Raw genomic sequence first — 26,789 nt, 5'->3', positions numbered from 1 at the left:
CAGAAAAGTTATCTTCTGTTTGCAAAACTCATATCATTCCATTTATCAACATCCTGCTTTTTGATAAAAAGACTTCAACAATTTCCTTAAGATTCTAACAATGTATGCAAAATTTTTTCAAACATACTTGGTATTCAATAGTCTTACTTTCGTCAGTCCCATTATTATATTACTTTGAGATATGCCCTTTTTGTTATAGAAAGGGTAAAATAGTTTGCCTGTGTTCCCCTGTCAAAGTATAAATTAATGTCTGATTTTCTTGGTTTTTAAACAATTGCCTATTTACACTTAATTTTTTCTGATTTAAAAAAAAATCAGTGCAGTAAGTTCAAGGTCTTTTATCAACATAACTACAGTTAATAACAATGTATTTTATACTTGAAAATTGCTACAAGAGTAGATTTTAAGTATTCCCACCACAAAAGATAAATATATGAGGTAACACATATATTAATTTGCTTGATTTAGCCATTCTACAATATAAACATTTTATTTATTTTTATTTTTATTTATTAATTTTTTTTGAGAAAGAGTCTTGCTCTGTTGCCCAGGCTGGAGTGCAGTGGCACGGTATCGGCTCACTACAACCTCCGCCTCCTGGGTTCAAGCGATTCTCCTGCCTCATCCTCCTGAGTAGCTGGGATTACAGGCGTGCGCCACCATGCCCAACTAATTTTTGTATTTTTAGTAGAGATGGGGTTTCACCATGTTGGGCAGGGGGGTCTTGAACTCCTGACCTCAGGTGATCCGCCTGCCTCGGCCTCCCAAAGTGTTGGGATTACAGGCGTGTGCCGCAGCACCCAGCCAATGTAAACATATTTTAAAACATCATGTCGTACACCAAGCTTGTTCAACCCATGGCCCGCAGGCTGCACGCAGCCCAGGACGTCTTTGAATGCAGCCCAACACAAATTTGTAAACTTTCTTAAAACATTAAGAGATTTTTTGGGTTTTTTTTTTTTTTTTTTTTTTTTAAGCTCATCAACTGTAGTTAGTGTTAGTGTATTTTATGTGTGGCCCAGTATATTCTTCTAATTCCAGTGTGGCCCAGGAAAGCTAAGAGATTGGACACCCCTGTTGCTATGCCTTTTTATTTGTCAGCTTTTAAAAATTGCAGTACAGATCTTTTTGTTCAGCATTTGCTGAGTACCTACTATGTACAAGATACTATGGCAAGAAAGTTGATAATTCCTGGGGATACACCAAGAGTTTGTATCCTAAAGCCCTTTAAAGTGCAATTTTAAAATTAATTGATTGCTGTTGTTAGGAAATAGGACAGCCACTTGGAAGGAGCAAACAATGGCTGTATTTGTCACCATGTTAATTAATTTTTCTCTGTTGTTTTCATCTTTCAGGACACTGAAGGAGACTCAGCCATGGTCCTCTCCCAAAGGTTCTGAAGGATACCTTGCAGCCACCTATCCAACTGTCGGCCAGACCAGTCCCCGAGCCAGGAAATCCATGAGCCTGGACATGGGGCAGCCTTCTCAAGCCAACACTAAGAAGTTGCTTGGTTAGTTTATCTAAATTATGTACTTTTTTTTATTATTTAAAAAAATACATATTTTTACTCTTGGAAAATTATTTGAAATTTCAGGATTATCAAAATTTTCCATGTCAATGTAGCAAAGTTTTTGATGCCATTTAAAAGAGAGTTTGATAGATCAGTTAAGTGTTATAAGTTGAGATAGAGAAATGAGAATGGGACCTTGAAACAGTTTTTTCTGAATCTTAGACTAAATACTGTGACTCTCCTTATTTTGTTTTGCCTTTGCTGGCCAGCGGGGAATGGGACTCTGAGACATATTAGATAAATACCTATAAGAAAGGAAGAGTTTTGCTGCACTCAGGGGTTAATGATATGCTGTAATACTTCCCAAAATTATCATCTGAGAGAATATATGAATATAGTATGAAGCTGTAATAGTACTATTTGCCATGTTTTCTTTGAAAAGACATGCTTTTCAATTACTGAAAGAAAATAGGATTCTTTTTTTTCTTTTTTCTTTTCTTGATATGAAGTCTTGTTCTGTTCACCCAGGCTGGAGTACAGTGGCGCAATCTCAGCTCACTGCAACCTCTGCCTCCCGGGTTCAAGCAATTCTCCTGCCTCAGCCTCCCTAGTAGCTGGGTTTACAGGCACACATCACCACATCTGGCTAACTTTTGTATTTTTAGTAGAGACGGGGTTTCACCATGTTGGCCAGGCTAGTCTTGAACTCCTGACCTCAGGTGATACACCCTCCTCGGCCTCCCAAAGTGCTGAGATTACAGGCATGAGCCACCATGCCCGGCCGGAAGATAGGATTCTTGAAATTAAGATTGCTCAGTTACATCAACATTTATAGAATTTTTGTCTCCGAGAAGTACACCTGAAATGCTGCGAGACTCATTTCCATTTTAGTAACTGAAAGTAAATGAATGAAAGAACCCACTAGGCCAGGTGCAGTGGCTCACACCCATAATCCCAGCACTTTGAGGGACTCAGGTGGGAGGATTGCTTGAGTCCAGGAGTTCAAGACCAGCCTGGGCAACATGACAAAACCCATCTCTACAAAAAATACAAAACTTAGCTGGGCATGGTGACGAGCACCTGTAGTCCCAGCTACTTGGGAAGATCACTTGAGCCCAGGAGGCGGGGGTAGCAGTGAGCCAAGATTGCACCACTGCATTCCAGCCTGGGTGACAGAGTGAGACCCTAACTCCAAACAAACAAACAAACAAAAACACTGATCATACATCGCTCCTCAGAGGAAATGCAGAGATGTTCTTGTATTCCATTGGGTAAAATTGTGACTGTTACTGGAATACATTGGGATCTGTATTTCAGTGGCCAACACTGTGAATGGTTCAACAGATTTCAGTTATCCATGCAAACATATTTAAGTATCTTTAGGTATTGGAAAAATGTTTGTGTTCATAAGGAAATTAGTGAACAAACAACAAGTTGTAACATAAATAACCTGCCAGTAAACCGTGAAAGAAATAGAAACCATGAATGTGTCAATCACAGTTACTAGCCACATAGGTGTGTTACTGTTGTTTGAGTTCCCTTCTGTTAGTACCTTGCCATAAATAATCATTTAGGAGTTTCCTGGTTACTTTGTGTTTTGTAATTCTGGATTTTCATGCCAATGAAGTTGTAAATGAAAAACTAACCTCAGAAAAAAATGTATTGAATTCATTCAACCCATGTACTAAGTGAAAAAGATAAGGTAACTGCCCTGGAAGAGTTTGTAATTTGTGTCCAAGACTTATAATCAGCCAATCACAACAGCAACTCCAGGTGCCATTAAAATGATATGTCTTGATGGAGGAAACTGGAGATCTGGGGAAATTAGAAAAAAAAACTGCAGAGAGGAGATAACATTTGGGCTGTGTCCTAAAGATTTAATATTTGCTTGCAAAATAGACAACAGGATAAGTAGGGGCATATGTTTAAGAGCAGTGGGGAATAGCAAGAATAAAGAAAAGGCAGGAAAGCAACTGATGATACATCATGGCATCATGGGGAATGGGGTAGGAAATGAGATGAGAAGAAGGACTAGAACTCGATTGGAAACGACTGTGTGCCATGGTAAGATATTTACCCTTATCACGCATTCAGCTGAGGTATTTAAGTAGGAGAAGAACATGACCAAATTTTAATTTTTGCCAAGTTTTTATAGCAGCAATGTGGAGAGACAGGAAGAGATTTTTAGCAAGGGAACCATTTAATAAAATTGATATAGCAGTCCAAGCAAAAAAAATGGTGTGGGCCCCGCACTAAGGCAGGAGCAATGGGAGAATGGAGAAGAACCAGCAGGTTTGGAGCTGGGCATAATGGTACACACCTATAGTCCCAGGAACTCAGGAGGCCAAGGCAGGAGGATTGTTTGAGGCTGACCTGGGCAGCATAGTCAGACCCTGTCTCAAAAAAAACAAAAATCAGGTTTGGAATAGGTTTCTGAAGTAGAATGGACATGACTTATTGACCAATTGTTGCAGGTGGGGAAGAGGAGAAGATTGTGAAGGATGTCAGAAGTTTTTAATTTTAAAAACTGTCTGGATAGTGATTCCATTCACAGAGATCAGGACTAATACGTTCACAGTACATGATAAATTTAGGTTGATTACATTTGAAATATTTTCAAGACATCTATGAGTATATATTTAAGAGATAAACCGCAAAATGTACCTGGAATTCGGGAAGAAAGTAAACAAGTAAACATTTAGAATTGATTAGCTCACAGATAGTTGAAGCTATGGAAGCAGGATGAGATCTTCCAGGAAGAATGCAGAGAATAAAATAAAAAGGACGAGTGAGAAAGGAAGGAAAACTAAATGTAGAAAGTAGTGTCCCAATCTCATGTAGTTTGGAAAGCACTGACTGGTTTTAGAAAACCTGAGTTTTCCATCTGGTCATTGTCTAGATCCCTAGCCATGCTACCTCAGACTAATTACTTAACTGCTCATGGCTTCATCAGTGTACATGTGCATGAAACGAAGAAGCCGGACTAGATCCCTTTGGGCTGTTAAATTATTTGGCCTTGGTATTTATTACTATTATGAATAGTTATTCATATTAATTCTTGAGGTAATAGACTTTGTATTTCTCAAGTGTTAAATTGTCAGATTTTATTATATTGGCTTTAATTCTGGCTTTAAAAAAATAATACTGTTGGCCGGGCATGGTGGCTCATGCCTGTAATCCCAGCACTCTGGGGAGACCAAGGCAGGTGGATCGCTTGAGCCCAGGAGTTCGAGACCAGCCTGGGCAACATGGAGAAACCCTGTCTCTACTAAAAATAGAAAAATCAGCTGGGTGTGGTGGTAGTGTGTGCCTGTAGTCCCAGCTACTGGGGAGGCTGATGTGGGAGGATCACCTGAGCCCAGGATGCAGAGGTTGCAGTGAGCTGAAATCATATCACTGCACTCCAGCCTGGGCCACAGAGCGAGACCCTATCAAAAGAAAAAAATAGTGTTAATACATGATTACATGATTAGAGAAACTAAAAGCCAAATGGGAGATAATGCTACTTGCTATTTTTGAAGCATCTCCCAGTGTATCTGGTTTTTAGTATTTTCAGGCATGCATATCTTTTTTTCAAAGCTTAAAAAATTAAAATCAAACTCTGCTTTCTTCCTAAGCTTGGAAATTACTCATGTATTAATGAGTAGTTCTTGGCACCAGCAGCATTTCTTAAACTGAAAAGACTGGTCAGACATAGTTGACCTTTACTACTGAATAATGCCTACCCTTGCATTTATTATCAGTTATCATATTTGTTGATTTACCTCCAGTGTAGTTTGGTTTACCTCCAGTGTACAGAATACAATCTCAGTTTAATTTGCACCAGTAAGGTGCAACCTATCCTGAAACAGAAAGCTATGGGAACAAAACCCTTTGAGAAGATGGAAAATAAAGGAAAGAAACTGCTCCAGGGATATATTAGAGCTTTCTTTGAGTCCTAAGTGAAAGCTTAAACACTTTATGTCCAAACATTTTCTTTTTAGTATATTCCCATTTATAGACACTGTGGTTAATGAACTTCCATATTCTTAACTTTTGTTTATAGGAACAAGGAAAAGTTTTGATCACTTGATATCAGACACAAAGGCTCCTAAAAGGCAAGAAATGGAATCAGGGATCACAACACCCCCCAAAATGAGGAGAGTAGCAGAAACTGATTATGAAATGGGTGAGAAACAAAGTATTGATCTAGATCATTGAAAATAAGGTGGGAGAGTACATGAAAGTCATGTTTATTTTCCAGCCATTTCTTAGAATCTTTAGAATAAAATATAGAAACGTTTGCCATTTCTCAAAAGATAAACTCTACCATTCTTAAAATGACAGTTATCTTGAAGCTTATGTAAAAATTAATCATATATATTATATACAGCATTGTAAATAGGTAGCCAAACTTTTGTATAGGCGAATAGTAATTCTCTATGATGTTTATGTTAGTATTTTAAGTATCTACTAAAGAAAGCTGTTGAATTTTAGAAGTAATATTGAAATAGTTAGGTGAAGTGATTATCCAGGTGTTTGATCACGTTAATTCCCTGTCTTACTGCAGAAACTCAGAGGATTTCCTCATCACAACAGCACCCACATTTACGTAAGGTTTCAGTGTCTGAATCAAATGTTCTCTTGGATGAAGAAGTACTTACTGATCCGAAGATCCAGGCGCTGCTTCTTACTGTTCTAGTAAGGATTTCCCCTTTTTGAGTCCCCCACCCTCAAATTTTTATTCCAGTCTACTTTTAGGAGGCCCTTAAATATTAAAAACATGAATAGGGTACAGTCTTCTACTTCTCACCCAAACAGATAACAATTCAGCCACAAAGTAAAAATGTTGTGTGTTTACTTTTTTGCATCTTGGCAGGCTACACTGGTAAAATATACCACAGATGAGTTTGATCAACGAATTCTTTATGAATACTTAGCAGAGGCCAGTGTTGTGTTTCCCAAAGTCTTTCCTGTTGTGTAAGTATCTCCTTTTGATTTTAATTAACCTTCGTGCCTGTCTTTAAGTCAAATGCTTACCCAGTAATGTGCACTGGTTGCAAAGAAGGCAAAATGAGATATTGTGATAGTGATTTTAGCTTTGAGACAGTAGGTTTAATGAGGGTTAAGATTAGTTTTGACCTATTAGATCTATTAGAAAGTTTATAAGGAAAGACTTAAAAAATCTGGCTGATTTATTTAAGTGGTTTATTTTGATGATCATTGCTCATTTTCCTCACTTAGAAGCAAACTATTAGACTGCTATATCTAAATCAGCATATCTGTTTTGGTTTACTTTTTAGGAGAGCTTTTGTATTTATCCACAGCTGAGTGAAAACAAAATTGACCTTCTGTTTAGGAGGTGAATTTTATTCTCTCTTAAGGACTAAAAAATATTAACCTCAAAGTGTTCGAATTTAAATAGTTCAAATTCTTTTCCTGATCTAGGCCTTCTATATCATGTCATTATTTTCTTTTTTTAATCTCATGTTAGAATTTTAGAGAGTTAGAACTCAGTTATTTTTATTAATGGAGTGTAGCCGGGTTAGAAATAATTTTTTTCCTAAGTTTCAGTTGGATCAAATTTTTTTCCTAAGTTTCAGTTGGATCATGTATTTCACTCCCTCTAAACTATTTTGCTTTCCCTATTTGATCTGACTCAGCATTTTAAAAGCACTGATTAACATTAAATTTAATTTTTTTTCTTTTTGTTTTGCACAGATCCTAAATTTAGTTTTAACTTCCTAAGTGCATGTCAGTATACAACAGATGGAAATAGTACTAAAGCATGCTAAGTAGCAGACAGAGCCAACCTTGTCTTAAGCAAACATTTACCGTATATGGTTACACATGGTTATATGACACTACCAGTTGTTTGTTTTCACAATTTCTTCCCTGGTGACTAAAAACAAAAGACAAACAAAAACAGACACACACACATGTTCATTGTAGAAAATTTGGAAAATGAAGAAATGCCCCAGAAAGTAAAAAGCACTCATCTCCCTTTAATTTTGGCACATTATTCTGGGGAATGTGTATTATGTTTTCCACTACATATTTTCATTTAATTTTCCTCTAAAATGTTCCTCTGTTGACTTTTTGTTTTTTTAGGCATAATTTGTTGGACTCTAAGATCAACACCCTGTTATCATTGTGCCAAGATCCAAATTTGTTAAATCCAATCCATGGAATTGTGCAGAGTGTGGTGTACCACGAAGAATCCCCACCACAATACCAAACATCTTACCTGCAAAGTAAATAAATGTATCTGGAGAAGGATGGTTGATGAACTTGCTAACATGTGCGCTGTTGTAGAATGCACTGACTACAGAATTCTTTATAAGGGATAGACTTGTTCATACTTTTATTTCCGTATTCCATTTTTTTACTCTCTCAATTGTATGTCCAATGTAACTGGTTGACAACTTTTTATACTGAGTATATTTTAAGTAGGTTTTAGTTGCTTTGACACTCATTCTAAAAACATGTTTTCAACATGTACATAGGGTTTTATATATCATCAGCTATACGACTTATTTAATTTCTGTTACAATTAAAAGATATCTTGCTTGTTATAAGAGTAACATTTGATTTGTTGCAGGTTTTGGTTTTAATGGCTTGTGGCGGTTTGCAGGACCCTTTTCAAAGGTAAGAAAATATATTTTTCTCTAACTTTTGGCAAAATGAAGGTTTCTGTTCAAATTAGTATGCCTGCTTTAAGAACACACAATATGCTGAAAACCAGAATAATAATTCACAATAAACATATATGTTACTTTTATAAAAAGTTTCTCATCACAAGGTTTTTTTCCAGGAGGCAGCATGGTGTGGGGGTATGTGTATTCACTTTTACAAACAAAGCCAACTTATGCTCAATTTTTCAGAAGAGTATGATAAACCTCTGTGATACTTTTCTGCCACAGTCCCTTGTGTATTTGATCATCTTAATGCACACACTTAGATATCTTATGACTAGCAAGGAGCATTACCATGGTTAAAATCTATTTCATGAAAACATTTTTATTTCCAGCCTATTAGATTAGATTAATTTCTCTCTGGATTTGTCCTCATTTGCTCCTATTCAGTTTTTTTGTTTGTTTGTTTGTTTGTTTGTTTTGTGAGACAGAGTCTCAGTCTGTCTCCAGGCTGGAGTGCAGTGGCGCAACCTTGGCTCACTGCAACCTCTGCCTCCCAGGTTCAAGCGATTCTCCTGCCTCAGTCTCCCGAGTAGCTGAGACTACAGGCATGCACCACCACGCCCAGCTAATTTTTGTATTTTTAGTAGAAACAGGGTTTCACCATGTTGGCCAGGATGGTCTTGATCTCTTGACCTCGTGATCTGCCCACCTCGGCCTCCCAAAGTGCTGGGATTACAGGCATGAGCCACCGCACCTGGCCTCAGTTTGTTTTTTGATTGGCATTAGTTTATGTAGTGCTACATAAGATGTATATAATCATTTTCTCTGTATGTGGGCTCTCTCCAAATTGATCAAAGTTCCTTGAAGACAGGGTTTCTGTTTCTTCCTTGAACAGTTCCTGGTGCAGTGTTTTAGATACAGGGGGTGCTAAATCAATATGAATTATATAAACCTTGTTCCAGTTTTTAAGAATTGGGTATTTTGTTTATTTCCTTTCGCTATTACTTGAATATCTGTTGACATGCAAAGGTTGTCACTTAAAAAATGGGCCTGAAGTTACAGAAGTAAGTATATCATACAGAAGTTTTTGCATTTGGATTGCCAGTAACCCTCTGAGCCCTTTACAGTGTCTAGTGAGTGGAATCTAAATGGCAGCTGGAATGATGATGCTCTGCTCATTTTCTCTGTTTTGGAAAATTGGCTAGACATCATTCCTGATGATTGTATTGTCTCAGTATTAAATTCAGTCTGTCTTGTGCATGGCTTTCAGAAAATGCAGGTTCATCTGGAAGCTTTAAGCTGAATAGAACTCCCTGTTGTAAGTCCTATGGTAGTCTATAAATATTACTCCACTCCCCTTTTTTAATGATAAGTAATACAAAGGAAGAAAAATAGTAAATTAAGTCCAAACAAAATTAACATTTTTGGCTTCAGATGGGGATTTACTTAAAAGGAACTAAAATAATTTCCTATTTTCCATTACAGCAAACACAAATTCCAGACTATGCTGAGCTTATTGTTAAGTTTCTTGATGCCTTGATTGACACGTACCTGCCTGGAATTGATGAAGAAACCAGTGAGGAATCCCTCCTGACACCCACATCTCCTTACCCTCCTGCACTGCAGAGCCAGCTTAGTATCACTGCCAACCTTAACCTCTCTAATTCCATGACCTCACTTGCAACTTCCCAGCATTCCCCAGGTCAGTAAATGTGATCTTTATATGACTTTGAGCAACAATATAAGATACCAACATTAGGAATTCCCTTGTGATCAGTTTATAGCAAATTTTGCTCCTTTTTCTTGTGAGATTCACCTTACATTTCTTCTTTACCTTGTAACTGACTTGACTTTTGTTACTCTATGAAGCTTTCTACTTTCAAACTAGTTGTACATAAGACAGTAAAATGTTAAAATGTCCACATGATATTCCAAGGTTGACAAGTTTCTAGAGTTTGGGCAGGAAGAGCAACTTAAAACACATTATTCTGTAAGTGAACAGAACTATAATTTATTTACTAGATAAACTAACATTGCCCTAAGGGCCTCTTTCTCTGTCTCTGATACAGCATACTATATCAAAAAAAAAAAAAAAAAAAAGAAGAAGAAACACAAAATCTATTAGGTACCTCACTTTCCTGCTGCCAGCAATAACTCAACTATCCATAGACCATCCTGAAAATCTGGAAGTAAATAAATAATCAAACAAAAAATTCATCTCAAGAAAATAACATCTTAAAGCCCATAAGCATATATATACCAATTCATAATGCAACTTAGATTTGAATACACTGAGAAATACCAATAGCTAATAGCTCTGGTGGGACTGAGATAAACAAGGTGGGAGAAATGGCAAACCTACAGAACTCTGGACTCATTCAGTGTCATAGTGAATGGTTTCATACAACTCTGGTTGACCCAGGAGGTGCTATTCATTATAGAACTTAAACTATTGTATGTGTTATTATGACAGTGAGTAATGAAGGAAAGCTTTTGTTATGGTTGTGTTTTCTATTTAGAAAGATATTCTTCTAAAATGGTTAAAAATAAAAGAAACTTTAGTTGTTTAAAGTTCCATAATCTGAAAAGTTCACTTATGAAACACATCATTCTATAAGGAAAAGTTACTATATATAGTTCTTTTAAGTGTTAGCATAGATTTTAAAAAAAATGACATAACTATTCTGTGATGTTCAAGATCAATAAATAGAATTCCCAGTTTATGATCTCAGTTTTGCATGAACATTTCAACTTATGTAATTTTGAAGGTTCTGAAGAATTTGGCAATACCCAATTCATATTATAAACTATTATGTAATTAACTATATTCTATTAAATTCTGGTTAACAACAAAGCTTTGGTCAGCAGAGGAAACAAATTTTATTTCCACATTTGTCAGTCGCCTTACAAGTAATCCTTTCCCCCCCCAGAAATAAGAGAAGTCTAACTTTTTTTCCCATGTAACAGGGTTTGTTTGCCCTCTGCCACTAACTCTTTAGTACAGTGTTTCTCCAAGTGTGATCCCAGACCAGCAGCATCATTTGGGAGCTTGTTAGAAATGCAGATACTGGAGTTTCACCTCAGATCTGCACAAAAAACTCCAAGTAGAGCCCAGCCAGCAGTCAGTGTGTTAATAAATACCCCAGGCGATTCTTACACACACTAGAATTGGAGAAGCACTGCCCTGGGGTCTGCTTCTGGTCTTGCCCATTATCAGCATTTCAGCTGTGAAGGCCAGGGCAAAACTTAAAATTTACTTTTTTTACAGATACTGCAGCCACTGAATTCCTTCCTTCCTGCTTCCCCGCTGATAACCCCTTTAGCATTTTGGAGCTAGGGAACCATACAGGTAATTTAGTTTTAGGCCCACAATATTGTGTACATTGGGGAGACTGAGTTTTAGAAGAACTAGGTTAACTGCTTTATACAGTTCTTATCTAGAACCAAGGCCAGGCCCTTTTGTACTACATTCATTGCCTTCCATGGCTGTGGTCTGTTTGATTATCTATCTACTTTCCCTTCTCCTTCTTCATTCCTTGTTTTTGTTTGTTTATTGCTAATTCATTACTTCTGTCTGCCTTGCCTTAAGCCCACCAGTTCTTTTTTTTCTGTTGGACTATTTTCTGGGTTATTGAACAAAAGTTGAAAAGTTTTTAAAGTCTACTTCATCTTAACCAAGCTTTTGCCTTTTGGGCTACTAAACTGGTATTAAACATGTCAAAAATGGTTAGTTTTTTTATTGACTTTTTTTTACCCAGTCTAATTGTTAGGGAAATTTCTGCCTATCTTTGCCCACTAATGGAGACGATAAAATAATCTGGATGAGAATAAAGAACCATTACAGGTTTCTCTGCTATTTGATTAGTTGCATATGTCCAGTGTTGATTGGCTATTTGCCAAATCATTTGCTTTGGTAAAACAGTCTTACTCTACAACCTTTTACTTAGAATTGTTTATTAAAATGAGAATAGGTTTTATGGCTTTGGTTCCAGTTTCAAACTAATGGTGTCACCTCCATTAGCTCTCCAAAGATGGTGCCTTTATTCAGGCTGGAAATCTCTGACTATACACAGAAGAGATGAGGAGGTTTAAAAGTACTAGAATTAAGTGGTATCGTGGTGTTCAGCTCTTCCTGTCACTCAATTGTGTGTCATTGGTTTGACAGTTTATTTTACTACATGTTTTCAGAGAAAGGGTTTATCTTTTCAAAAGTAACCTTACTCTCCCACAAAACCCATTTGTATCTCTAAATTACAGGCTCATGTTCACAAAAGGATCCCAATTTATATGCCCAATCACTGAGTTTTTGTCGTTTGCTCTTACAGAATAACTCTTAATGGTAACAGTTGATCTTTTGTTTATAATTAGGTATATTGCTTCATATCTTTAGCTGCATGTAATCTTATATCCTTATCTCTCTCTTTTTTTTTTGAGACAGAGTCTCGCTCTGTCACCCAGGCTGGAGTCAGTGGTGCGATCTCGACTCACTGCAACCTCTGCCTCCCAGATTCATGCCATTCTCCTGCCTCAGCCTCCCGAGTAGCTGGGACTACAGGCGCCCACCGCCACGCCTGGCTAATTTTTTGTATTTTTAGTAGAGATGGGGTTTTACGGTGTTAGCCAGGATGATCTCGATCTCCTGACCTCGTGATCCGCCCACTTCAGCCTCCCAAAGTGCTGGGATTACAGGCATGAGCCACTGCGCCCAGCCCCTTTTTTTCCCCCCCTTTGGAGACAGTGTCTTGCTCAGTAGCCCAGGCTGGAGTGCAGTGGTGCAGTCTTGGCTCACTGCAACCTCTGCCTCCTTGGTTCAAGCGATTCCCCTGCCTCAGCCTCCATAGTAGCTGGAATTACAAGTGCACGCCACCACGCCTGGCTAATTATTGTATTTTTAGTAGAAACGGGGTTTCCCCATATTGACCAGGCTGGTCTCGAACTCCTGACCTCAGGTGATCCACCCATCTCAGCCTCCCAAAGTGCTGGGATTACAGGCTTGAGCCACAGCACTCAGCCATCTCGTTTCTTTATGGCGCTGAGTTTGCTTGTATCAAAAAACCAAAAGAAAGTTGTCCAGATTCCTAACTCAGTCTGGTGTTTCAACTTTGCTATTTAGCTGTATAGAAACCAAAACATTTCCTTGTCTCCATTCCCAGCAGCCAAGTCTCAAGCAGTAGTATTTAAAGAAGTTCTTTGTCACTCCCCGATATGGAGCATAAGTTTGATTTACCATCAAATTACCCAACATCAACCTATACTTAGTCTACTGAGATTTAAACAGATAAAGGTTCCATTGCCCTATTTCAAAAAGCAAATGTTCCTGATCTGCACGCATTCAATCCTTTTCTGCAAATGTTTCATGTCAATTCAAAACTCTTCATTCTAAATCTTTGGTGTTTAGCAGGATCAGCTACTGAGCTGTATTTTCTTTTGTCCAACATTTTCTACTAGCAAATCAACAAAATAAGAGATTCATGAACCTCTCCTCCTCCGCCTCCTGCCCCAGCATTAGATCTTACTTAAATAAAACATTTTGGTGATATTTCATTAGTTACCAGCTTTGAGGAGAAGTGGTAGTCACTTACATAAAGCAATTGTCTCTGAAAATCATTCTTCTTGACAAATTAGCATAGCCTAATTCTCCATCCTAAGGGGGACTGTTTTACAAGTCCACATATAAAAGTACCTAAATGGTTGTCTTCTGAATCCTTCCCTAGTAGAAATTGAATTTGGCATCAGTGGAGGCAGTGACTGTACCTGGGATTCAGTGCATATAGAATTGCATTAACTGTGACCCTTTAGCCAAATGGACGTAAGACTTTGGCTCTTAGGATTTTCCCAAACACCAATAAGAGCATCTGGAAGAGAATCCATTTACTCTATGATATATAAGGGTATTTCAGGTTTGATATTATGATCCTTATTAGGTCCAGTCTAGCTGAGCTGGACATGAATTGAAGAACCAGGATTAGAACTAGAAAATGAAACCCAGGCTGAGTGCAGTGGCTCGTGCCTGTAATCTGAACACTTTTGGGAGGCCGAGGCAGGTGGATTGCTTGAGACCAGCCTGGGCAACATGACGAAATCCCATCTCTACAAAAATAGAAAAATTAGCCAGGCATAGTGGCATGCATTTGCAGTCCCAGCTACTTGGGAGGCTGGGGTGGGAGGATCACCTGAGCCGGAGAGGTCAAGGCTGTGGTGAGCTGTGATCATGCCACTGCACTCCAGTCAGGGATTGAGAACCTATCTCAAAAAAAAAAAAAAAGAAGGAAAGAAAGAAAATGAATTAATAGGATGCATTTCCAAAGCATTAAAATTTAATATATACTTTATCAGGGTCTTCTGATATTCTTCAGAGAAGAATTGTTGTAATTTAATTCAATAAACATTTGAATACCTGTTTTGTAGGTGTATGTTAGGTATGGATTAGAATCCTTGGTCACCAGAGACTTAAGGGTTTTTGCCTTGAAAGTTATTTCCTTCTGATCCATATTGTTTAACAAATTCTAAGTGTGCACTATTTTTTTTAATTTTAAATACAAGATTAATACTATAGTGTGCTGTAGAAAATACCAAAATTCCAGATATTTATCCTACATATATGTATTGTTTACTATATGCAAGGGGCTCTTAGACCCCAGGGGAGCAGAGGGGCTACCAGGGCATGATACCTGCCTTCAATATATTTCAGATCAGAACGGGCAGTAGAATTAGTACATAGATAACTATTTTGACCTCTATTGTGATACCTGTCATGTTGTACCTTGTACTATATAGTATTCTGATAGTTCAAAGGGACATTTGTGTGGAAGGATCATGTAATAATTATGGCAAAAGTTTTATAACACATTTTTCACCTCAAAAATGTTTTTAAACAAAACAAGTAAATTCGTGATCTTTTTTTTTTTTTGAGATGGAGTCTCGCTCTGTCACCCAGGCTGGAGTGCAGTGGCACGATCTCAGCTCACTGCAACCTCCGCCTCCCAGGTTCAAGCAATTCTCCTGCCTCAGCCTGCCGAGTAGCTGGCACTACAGGCACCTACTACCACGCCCGGCTAATTTTTGTATTTTTAGTAGAGACAGGGTTTCACCATATTGGCCATGCTTGTCTCGAACTCCTGACCTTGTGATCCTCCCACCTCCACCTTCCAAAGTGCTGGGATTACAGGCATGAGCCACCGTGCCTGGCCTAAAATTTTTTTTTTTACTAGGAAAAAGGCTTTAACTTTTTTTTGTTTGATCAGCTCATTTTACTTTTAGTATTGGTGCATGAATTTTTTAGAACAAAGACATACTTATTTCATCGTTACTTTAGACTCCCTTCTTCCATTTTTATTTCTGGGCTTCGTCCAAGCCTACCAGTCCATTCTCTCACTTTGCTTCTGTAATGTAGACCTTCTTCCTGAGAAGCTGGCTAGATCAGGGAGTGATCATAACATTCCTAAACCAATAGTGCTGATAGCTCTGTGTACGGAGGGATATTTCATACAAACCATTGCTCTAAACCTAGACTTGGCTCTGAGTCAGTAATACTTCTGTTTACTAGGTTTGAACTATCTCCCTCTTAGCTGGGCACAGTGGCACATGCTTGTGGTCCCCAGCTACTAGGGAGGCTGAGGTGGGAGGATTGCTTGAGCCCAAGAGTTCAAGTCCAGCCTGGGCAACATCATGAGACCCCCGTCTTTTAAAAGAAGGAAAAGAAATATCTCCCTTTTAGCAGAAACCTAAAAGTCTCTATTTTGAGGCCACTTAAGATCTCTGAAATGATTTTAATGTTTTAGAGAATTGTTTATGGTATTACCTGACCTTTTTTTTCTTGATTTGTTTTCTTTTTCTTTGTTATTATCCTGTGTTTAAGGGAGAAAAATAATTTTAAATTGAGCCATTTCTTGGTATAATTCTTGCTAATTTTTAAATCTAATTTTTAGCTTAATGCTTAATTTAAACTAAAATTCTTAATTTTAATATAAGTGGTAAAAAAAATACATCTACAAAGTTGTAAGTTCTATCATTTATTTACCAACTGTAATATTTAGGAAATTAATAGTCAGAATTCAATAATTAAAACCAGATTCCTTCTGAAAACCAAGGAACATTATAATTATCTAGTATCTAATTGTATTTCACCCTTTTTTTAATCTTATGAACATCACTCACTTGCTTTTTTTCTTCCATTCTTTGTAAAGCTTCTCTGCCTTGCTCTAAATCAGCAGTTTTCATGCAGCTGTTCCCTCATCAAGGTACTCTTTATTTTCATCATCTTTGCACGAAAATACTGCTTACCCCACACTCATCCTGGGCACATAGCATGAGACTTTACTCACCGGTCCCTGTAAGCTCAGTCTGGCTTAGGCACTTTAGGAACTTGTAAAGCCACCACTTTATAAGGTCTTGGTACTTAACAGGAATTGCACGGCCAGTGTGTGGCCTGTCTTGGTTAAGGAGCTGCTAATACCCACCCTGAACAATGAAGATGCAATCCCAGACCTGGACTAACAAAGGCAGGTTAATAAGAAACTCAAGAGAGAGTTAATAGAGAAAGAGCAGAATATGTGGTTTGATGAAGTTTTTTTAGCTTAGAAAATAACTTGTTTTCCCCAAATAGAAAGCCATCCCCAGTGTTTCCTCAGAAATTAAAGCTGGCTGTCTAGTCAATCACCTGTAGTTAAAAAAAGGAATATGGCCAGGTGTAATGGCTCACGCCTATAATCACAGCACTTTGGGAGGCCAAGGCGGGCGGATCACTTGAGTCCAGGAGTTCAAAACCAGCCTGGGTAACGTGGCAAAACCCTCTCTCTACAAAAAATACAAAAAGCTGTTCACAGGACTGAGGTGGGGAGGTTGAGGCTGTGGTGAGCTGAGATCGCGCCACCGCACTCCAGCCTGAGTGACAGAGCAATACTCTGTCTCACAAAAATAAAAAATAAAAAAAAAAAAAGGTCATTAGTTAGCTATAAGGACTAAGAAGAAAAAATTTGACACATTTATGTCTAATTTATAAAAGATGCCTTTTCTTTTATTCACCTGTAATTAATATACAAAAAGATTACACCTAAACAGAAAAAGAAGTGCTAGCAGTTGGTGAAAGTCGTTTTTAAAAATTCTTTTTTCTTTTTGAGACGGAGTCTCTCTCTGTTGCCCAGGCTGGAGTACGGTGGTGTGATCTCAGCTTATTGCAACCTCCGCCTCCCCAGTTCAAGCGATTCTCCTGCCTCAGCCTCCTGAGTAGCTGGAATTACAGGCATGTTCCACCAAGCCTGGCTAATTTTTTTTGTATTTTCAGTAGAGATGAGGTTTCACCATTTTGGCCAGGCTGGTCTCGAACTCCTGACCTCAAAGATCTGCCCGCCTTGGCCTCCCAAAATGTTGAGATTACAGGCATGAGCCACAATGCCAAGCCAAAAATTCTTATAGTTACAATTTTTTATATTTAGCTCAAAATAAAAATATTTCTAAGTATATATTTAATACGCCTCCACGAATGTATTTACTGTAGCTTAAAAATAGGCTGTAGCTACCTTCTAAGAAGATTTATTCTATTTTGTGCTTATTTATATTAGCTTCACTAATTTTACAAATTCTAGCATAAAATTAAAGTCCTAGTATTTGTTCTAAAACTCCTTTGTAACACCTGGTCTTTTACTTCAGATATTAGGAGCATCTTAATTTGTGGAGTAATTATTTTATCTGTGTGCGAAAATTCTTCACATAGATGATTTTGTCTAACAACCCTTTGAAATAGACAAGTCTGCTGTTTTCCTTAATTGCCAGATTAAGCATTACAACTAAATAAGAGTACTGATCCAAACAAGTCTCAAACCTAGGTCTTCTGACATGTTTGACTTCTCCTCTATGTAATAAGAGTTTCCTAATAAGTTTGCCATATTGTATATGAAATAAACTAAATGCAGAGTAAGGTAACCTACTAGTGCTCCTGCACAGGTGGCAGGGGATTTCTGTTATTATTAGTCTGTCATTTTTGTAGTATAACTTCTCACAAATTACCTAACCCATTTTTCCTTAGCTTTTCAAGAGTTAAAAGTGATTCTGTTCTTTTATTATTTCATGATACTATAATAACTGATTATTTCAGTTTGGGAAACCAAAAGTGTTTTTTAAAAATGGGTGACTAAAAAATTGTCAGGCTGGAGCTACATCACTAGTTGTAAAAATACACAAACCTTGATACCTGCCTTCAAGGAACTCATGTTCTAGCAGGGAAGATAGACATATAACTTAAATAACAATAATGTAATCTAATCTGTTTCCCCAGCTACTCAAATTCACTAAATTTTGGCCAATAACACCTTCTATTTAGGATTTTGTCTTTATCTGGAACCACCACAATTTATTGAAACATAGTACTACTGATACACTGCTGTACAGATGTCCAGCTGTTTCTGCTCTGCATGTTTTGTAACTGGCTGCATGTTTGACCACAGCATATCTGTGGGGTCATTTAAGCTAGCAAATCAGGACCACAGAAGTTTTAGCTTTATTTCCTTTGTGTGGTAGCCTCTGGGTTTCTGTCAGTCACTTTGTAGTTTTGTCTGTTTGTGTCCACCAAAGGCCAGAAGGGAGAGCCAATGCTTTAGGGGCAAAAGAGATACCAGAATACAAAACTTTAAAGGGGTTTTGATGAAAAGAAGTGCAGCACCAAGGCCTTCTCACTAACTTAAAATATGGCATATAGCAATACAGGATGTGTTCTGTCTGCATTGGAGCGGTCTGTCAGATAATCTGAGAGTTTTTCCTATGGGATATTGAGGTGAAATCCTTCACCAGTTCCTAGAGAGATTTCTAGATTTAATTTTAGAGGATAAAAAGAAAGAATGCTGCGAAAATTCTTAGAAGTGAGAATTATGCTGAGAAACTTAAATGCCAGAACTAGATACTATGATCATTCTGTTTCATACTACCTTGGCTTTTTCAAGATATATTTTGGTGTAAATGTAATGCATTTTAATTTTTTTTAATGACTTTCCAAGATTTTTGTTAGTTTCTCCTTTGATCCTTACAGTAAAACATCTTTGCTGTGAAGTTGAACTTAGGAATCACAGTCACACCACATTTACCAATGTGTGATTTATACAGTTGGGTCACTAAGTAGGAAGAAAGCATACATTCCAAAAACAAGAATTTAGATGAAAAATGAATTTGAGAATAGAAGTAGAATATCAACTTTTGACATAATGTTGAAGCTTTTGGTTATGAGGGATGGGGCTGACAAGTCACTCGTACTTTTACATTTTTAATTAATGTGCTCATTAGGAAAAAATTGGAAAATTCAGAAAAATAAAAGGAAAAAGTTACCCACAATCCTATCATTCTAAGATAGATAACCACTGTTTATTAACATTTTGGTGCATTTCCTTCCAGTTTCTTTTCTTTATATACTTGAGGTCATAGTATGTGAACAACTTTATAGCTTGTTTTGTACCCTCAACATTTAACAGGAGATAAGTAAGGCCTTTAAAATTATTTGAGGTTTGACGGTTATTTGCTTCACAAAACAGAAAGTGGAATGTTCTTAGCACTTTTTTGAAGATACCTTCACCCTAGTGACTTCATCTACATTACTACAATTTATGTAATTGTAATTCTCGGGAATAACACTGTGCCCAAACAGAAGCATTGCCACCCATGTCATGACTGTTTTCCCCTCAGAGTAGGCCATGGTCTAGTAGTAGCAAGACACAAGTACGAGCCCCAGGGTAGCAGATTGCTGGCAGAGAGTCACAGGGCCTTCCTAGTTGTCATCCATGCTTCATGCCCCTCCTGCATGTGGGCCAGCTCCAAGATGTTTCAAACCTTTGTCTTTTTAAGGTCCTAGTTTTGCCTGAATCTTATTTTCTGTTAAAGAAACAACTCAGAATTACTGGACTTGAAACTTGTAGGCCAAATGCAAATTTAAGGAAATGGAAGGTCAAATATGCTGACAAATTCATAATTTTAAGTGGAGGATGCCAAAAGGAAAAAAAAAAGTTCTGTCTTTTCAACTAAAAATATTATACCACTCTCTGGAGATCAGGGATTGCATGCTTTGGGGCTCTGAATTACAGGTATCTAGCTATCACATTTTAAAATGGAAGTATTCAGTTCATTCAGTATTAATTGAAAATAATTTTTCAATGTATTGAAAAAATAACTGGATTTTACAGGAAAACAAAAATGAATAATAATGATCTTTACCCTTCTAAGTGCCTTTACTTAGTAGAGGAAGATGGATGTACAAGTTGTAGAATCATAGGCAAGTTAATTTAAAAGCAAGGAAGGAGAAAGTAGTTCTGGCAAGAGACAGAATAATGCATCATGAAGGAAAAGGAGATGAGAAAAAAAAATATGGGTTGAATTTTATCTTGTAGAGATAGGCAAGACAATTAAAAGAGCCTACACAAACATACATCCCAAAGAAGCTCAAGGCACATTCCAGAGATCATGAGCAGCTTTCTTTCAGTTTTGTTATTTCTTTTGTAAATAGCTCTGGAGAGGATGCAAATAAATATACAGAAGAGAATTTAAATAGACCAGAATTCTGTTACCCAGAGAAAAGTTCCATGAATGTTGCTAGTCATCTTTCTATGCATATGATTAGAATAGATTAGATTAGATTAGAACAGGACTAGCCTTAAAAATTTTAATAAGGGTTTTTAAAAAGATTTGAATAGAACAGATTTTCAGTGGTGGTTCAGCTATGCTCACCTCCTGGAGAAATGTCGCTGATGTTTTTCATTGCACTCATATGCCTGATGCAGTGCACATGTTCATAAACAGTCACTGACAAATGCCCATGTTCCTTTGACAGCATTTCAGATTTTCAAGACAGCAAATCTCTGTTGGGCACATGTAAACCAGGCCATGTGCTTACAGATGCCTGATACTCTTGAGTTGAATTCAGAGCTGAATCCAAATGAAAGATGAGTGGCTCCTAGAGGGAGGTCATCCCAAGTTCATTTCCTGTTCATGAGCCAACAAATAACTAACTGGGTAGATCTATGTACATTTTCTGTAACATAATGAATACTTCTTGACTTGAAATATTACTTTTTGTCCAAAAATGGAAATTTTTCCATTCTAAGATTTAAAATTTCAATATATAAAGAAGAATAAAGTACAAATTAGCTGAAATCTTGCCATACAGATGTAAAATATATTTTTTAGTCCTTTGGCTTCTGACAGAGATAAAATATTTTGGCGGATGTTTACCCAGCCCTACGCCCTCTCCCCACAGTGTGTGGGTGTTTTTTTCCTACTCCAAAAATTGTGGTCATCTTTTTGTATCAGTAAATACCAATCAGTAATGTACATTTTGATACAAATTACTAAAACGTTCTGCAGCTGTTTGCTTTCCCACCAAAACTTATGTCAGCAGTAGGTATAATCAGTCTAATTTTGGGGGTAAATTTTATTGATGTTTAACAGAAAAGTTCACAAATTGCAGGTTTTCAGCTTAGTGAACTTTTAAAGTGTAAACACACTTGAAAATCCATCATCTACATCAAGAAACAGAACATTACCAGCATCCCAAGAAGCCATCCTCATGCCCCCTTAAGTCACTATTTCCGCAAGGGTGACCACAGTCCTGTTTCCCAATTTGTAATCTTTCCTAATGTGATAGATAAAAATAAAAATCTTATTTTAGTTTCTGGTTACTTTTCTGAAGTTACTGCTTAGATTATTTATAAAATTAATTGGGGTGGGATGCAGTGGCTCTTACTTGTAATCCCAGAACTTTGAGAGGCCAGGATGGAAGGATTGCTTGAGACCAAGAGTTCAAGACCAGCCTTGGCAACATAGTGAGACTCTATCTCTAGACAGAATTTTAAAATTAGCTGGGCATGGTGGCATGCATCTGTAGTCATAGCTGTTTGGGAGACTGAGGCGAGAAGATAGCTTGAGCCTGGAAGTTCAAGGTTATAGTGAGCTATGATCACACCACTGCACTGCAGCCTGTGCAACAGGGCAAGACCCTGTCTCTAAATAAATAATCAATCATTGTTAGGCCCAGCTTTTGGAGGTTTAATCTCCTCCTCAAGAGAAATAAATGGCATCTGTTTAAGGTTGCAGAATGTGAAATGACTTGCCATAGCTGAAAAGAAGCAAAGATTCTACAGTATGACCTTTGTGATATATTATTTTCTCAGTAAATGGTTTCTTTGGGATAGGCACTGTGATTAAAAAAATAAAAGCATCTGAGTTTTCTTTGAAGTGACAAATTTGCTGGAAAGATCAGTACTTCCTGCTGCTGGAGAGTATATTCTGTTTATAAACATGAATGAGGTTATGAATAAGGCTAGAAGATGACCTCTGCTGGAAGTTTCTGGTATGATTTGGAGGAAGGAGCACTAGTCTTCCCTGGTGGCTGCTAGCCTTTCATTTAGTTCAAGCCTGCCTGCCTCTAGCTTTTCCTTGCAACTTGTCTTTTCGTTTTTCTTGTGCTATTTTCTGCTATGATAGCAAACTTTGCGTAACAAAATGTGAAGTTTTCCACGTGACATTAACTTAGTAAACATTTTAGCAATTGACTATTAAAATGAAATGTGCATAAACAATTTGCCAGGTTGTATCTTATCACAAATATAGTCATGTGCTGCATAACAACATTGCAGTCAACAACAGAGCACATATAGACAGTGGTCCCAAAAGATTATAATACTGTATTTTTACTGTACCTTTTCTATGTTAGATATACAAATAGTTAGCATTGTGTTACAACTACATAAAGTACACAATATGGTAACCTGCTGTACGGGTTTGTAGCCTGGGAGAAATAGGCTATACCATATAGCCTTGGTGTATAGTAGGCTATGCCATCTAAGTTCATGTAAGTACACTCCACAATATTTGCACAGACAAAATGGCCTAATGATCGTTTCCTAGAATGTGTCCCCGTTGTTAAGCGACACATGACTGTAATGAAATTCAATCCTGGAAGGAAAAGAAGAAGTAACTGGCTGTTCTGTTTTTCTCCAGGAATCGACAAGGAGAACGTTGAACTCTCCCCTACCACTGGCCACTGTAACAGTGGACGAACTCGCCACGGATCCGCAAGCCAAGTGCAGAAGCAAAGAAGCGCTGGCAGTTTCAAACGTAATAGCATTAAGAAGATCGTGTGAAGCTTGCTTGCTTTCTTTTTTAAAATCAACTTAACATGGGCTCTTCACTAGTGACCCCTTCCCTGTCCTTGCCCTATCCCCCCATGTTGTAATGCTGCACTTCCTGTTTTATAATGAACCCATCCGGTTTGCCATGTTGCCAGATGATCAACTCTTCGAAGCCTTGCCTAAATTTAATGCTGCCTTTTCTGTAACTTTTTTCCTTCTACTTTTGACGTGTATCTGGTATATGTAGGTGTTCAGAACAACTGCAAAGAAAGTGGGAGGTCAGGAAACTTTTAACTGAGAACATCTCAATTGTAAGAGAGGATGAATTCTTGAATACTGCTACTACTGGCCAGCGATGAAAGCCATTTGCACAGAGCTCTGCCTTCTGTGGTTTTCCCTTCTTCATCCTACAGAGTAAAGTGTTAGTCCTATTTATACATTTTTCAAGATACAAGTTTATGAGAGAAATAATATTATAACCCCAGTATGTTTAATCTTTTAGCTGTGGACTTTTTTTTTTAACCTTACAAAACTGAAAGAACCATAGAGGTCAAGCCTCAGTGACTTGACACCATGAAGCCACAGACAAGGTACTTGGGGGGGAGGGCAGGGAAATTTCATATTTTATAGTGGATTCTTAAGAAATACTAACACTTGAGTATTAGCAATAATTACAGGAAAATAAGTGTGACCACATGTATCTTAACATTACTGAATTAAAACTATGACTTCTAAGTCCTTATCCAAACTCAGTCATCCAAACTAGTTTATTTTTTTCTCCAGTTGATTATCTTTTAATTTTTAATTTTGCTAAAGGTGTTTTGTTTTGTTTTTTGTAAACCAAAACTATACTAAGTATAGTAATTTTATATATATATATATATATATATATATATATATGTATTTTTTCCCCCTCCCCATCTTCTTTCCTAAATAATTCTGAGCAGGGTAATCAGTGAACAAAGTGTTGAAAAATTGTTCCCAGAAGGTAATTTTCATAGATGTTTGCATTAGCTCCATAGCAAAATGGAATGGTACGTGACATTTAGGGTAGCTGATATTTTTATTTTGTTAAATAATTTCCAAGAATAGAGTATGGTGTATATTATAAATTTCTTTGATAAGATGTATTTTGAATGTCTTTTAATCTTCCTCCTCCTCTCCAAAAAAATCAGAAACCTCTTTAAGAAAACATGTAGGTTATATATGCTAGAATTGCATTTAATCACTGTGAAAAGACTGGTCAGCCTGCATTAGTATGACAATAGGGGGGCCATTAGAGTTGCTGCTATACTGGTGGTATGGATTATCATGGCATTGGAATTTTCATAGTAATGCAGATCCAATTTCTTTGTGGTACCTGCAGTGTACAAAATAATTTGACTTCAGTGAGCATATTGGTATCTGGATGTTCCAATTTAGAACTAAACCATATTTATTACAAAAAGATATTAATCCCTCTATTCCCAGGTTCTCTTTATATGTTAAGATATAATGGCTTTGAGAGGGGGAAAAAATAAACCTAGGGGAGAGGGTAGTTTCCTGTAGTGCTGTTTCATTAGAGGATTTCAGTGAATTAAATTCCACAGCAAATTCAATAAATAATGGTACATTTAAGTGTTCTGATTTTAATAATATAATACATTTCACATTTATCCACACAGTAACAATGTAATATGTTAATGTAAATAAAATTGTTTTTGATACTCAGAAATAACAAGAATTTAATTTTTTAAATTTGTTTACAGTCCTGGGAAAAGTAAGAATTATTTGCCAAAATGAAAGAAAACCTTAGTATTATTAATGAGTTTACCATAGAATTGTTGGAAATACTGAAGACAGGTGCAATTTACTAAACTTTTGTTTTTAAACTATTGTAGAGGCTGCATTAGAAGAAAATGTTTATAATGACAGAGCAACTAAGACTATATAAAAAAGCTGAAATTAGAACTGAGTTTAGAAATAGATCAGTAACCCAGTGCCAAGGATGCCAAGCTGCCACCATGGTCTTGGCTCTCCCACAACCCAGTGTTTCTGGGGTAAGTTTCACAGTTTCTAGGCCCTAGAATAGCAGGCAGTGTAAGCCTTTGATAACTTTAGTTCAATGTTTTTCTTTTTTTTGTTTGTTGGTTTGGTGCATATGATAGTGGGTGTTATGCTATTTTGCTCTTCCCATCAAAATAAAGAAACTTCCAGAGGTTTACTGTTAAAAATACTGATATTTCCATAAACAAGTTTACCAAGGTGTAGTACTTCATACCTCCTGAAATGATCAGCATTGTCACAAATCAAAATTGAGCCGCCTTTGAAATGCAAAAATACCTTTGACTAGTAAGTACATTCTAGGAGTTTGAAAACTTAACTAAGGTTTAAAATTTACCTTGTTTAAAGAACTTCTGACTTTTGAGGAAAATCTAGCTTTCCAAGTAGCTAAAATGTACATGAGATAAACCTCTCACCACTATGTGTCCCCTGAGAAATGCAACACTTTTTTAGTCTTCATACTTGTAATCTATAAAAGAAATTCTGAAATTTAGACCAAGTTGCCCATTTTTTCGTATTTGACATAAGTTCTGTTAAAAATATTATAAGTAATTCGTTTCGGTTTGTAGATGTTTCCCCTGACTTGTTAAAGAGGAAACCAGGAACTCAGTCATGTTTTTATCCTGGATAATCTACCTGTTATGCCAGTACTCCCATCTGAGGGGCATGCACTTAGTTGCCAAGATGGAGATGCAGTTCAGTAGATTTGGGGCAAAGTGGCTACAGCTCTGTCTTCCATTCACTCAACACCTGTTCATGACTGAGCCAGGTGCCCAGGACACATCCTAAACAGTCAGCTTCTATCCTGTGTCCTAGTCGGGGAGACAGAGTGCCAGCCAGCAACCCTCCCAGGTTTGTAGGTTTTAGGGGTTTTCAGTTTTGTTTGGGTTTTTTGTTTTTTGTTTTTGTTTATACATCCTTCCCCGACTCCCAGGCATAATGAGGCATGTCTTACTCAGTGTTATGCAATGGATTTAGGCAAAAATTCATTCTTAGTGTCAGCCACACAATTTTTTTTAATGCAGTATATTCACCTGTAAATAGTTTGTGTAAAATTTGACAAAAAAAAGTATATTTACTACACTGTAAATACATGTGATGATATATTGTATTATTTTGCTTTTTTGTAAAGCAGTTAGTTGCTGCACATGGATAACAACAAAAATTTGATTATTCTCGTGTTAGTATTGTTAACTTCTTTTTGCGACTGCGTTACATCATTTAAAGAAAATGCTGTGTATTGTAAACTTAAATTGTATATGATAACTTACTGTCCTTTCCATCCGGGCCTAAACTTTGGCAGTTCCTTTGTCTACAACCTTGTTAATACTGTAAACAGTTGTACGCCAGCAGGAAAAATACTGCCCAACAGACAAAATCGATCATTGTAGGGGAAAATCATAGAAATCCATTTCAGATCTTTATTGTTCCTCACCCCGTTTTCCTCCTTGTGTATGTACTTCCCCCACCCCCCTTTTTTTAAGTAAAATGTAAATTCAATCTGCTCTAAGA

The 26,789-nt window shown here is 37.1% G+C and overlaps 1 protein-coding gene across 13 annotated transcripts in view; it reads left to right on the top strand.

The window, feature by feature from the left end:
• Nucleotides 1-26,789, top strand: part of NF1 (neurofibromin 1) — a 282,946-nt gene extending 256,157 nt beyond the window's left edge. For all 13 annotated transcript variants that reach the window (XM_024235642.3, XM_063718574.1, XM_063718573.1 and 10 more), the window contains 8 exons: nucleotides 1,356-1,513; nucleotides 5,559-5,681; nucleotides 6,063-6,193; nucleotides 6,372-6,472; nucleotides 7,604-7,746; nucleotides 8,094-8,140; nucleotides 9,616-9,832; nucleotides 23,104-26,789. In XM_024235642.3, coding sequence (XP_024091410.2) covers nucleotides 1,356-1,513; nucleotides 5,559-5,681; nucleotides 6,063-6,193; nucleotides 6,372-6,472; nucleotides 7,604-7,746; nucleotides 8,094-8,140; nucleotides 9,616-9,832; nucleotides 23,104-23,246 — 1,063 coding nt within the window. In that variant the 3' untranslated portion in view covers nucleotides 23,247-26,789. The remainder of the gene's footprint in view (nucleotides 1-1,355; nucleotides 1,514-5,558; nucleotides 5,682-6,062; nucleotides 6,194-6,371; nucleotides 6,473-7,603; nucleotides 7,747-8,093; nucleotides 8,141-9,615; nucleotides 9,833-23,103) is intronic.

This window comes from Pongo abelii, chromosome 19 (assembly GCF_028885655.2).
Source record: "Pongo abelii isolate AG06213 chromosome 19, NHGRI_mPonAbe1-v2.0_pri, whole genome shotgun sequence".
Lineage (NCBI taxonomy): Eukaryota > Metazoa > Chordata > Mammalia > Primates > Hominidae > Pongo > Pongo abelii.
Note: the sequence above shows the minus strand (reverse complement) of the source record. Positions and strands in the feature narration are given on the sequence as shown.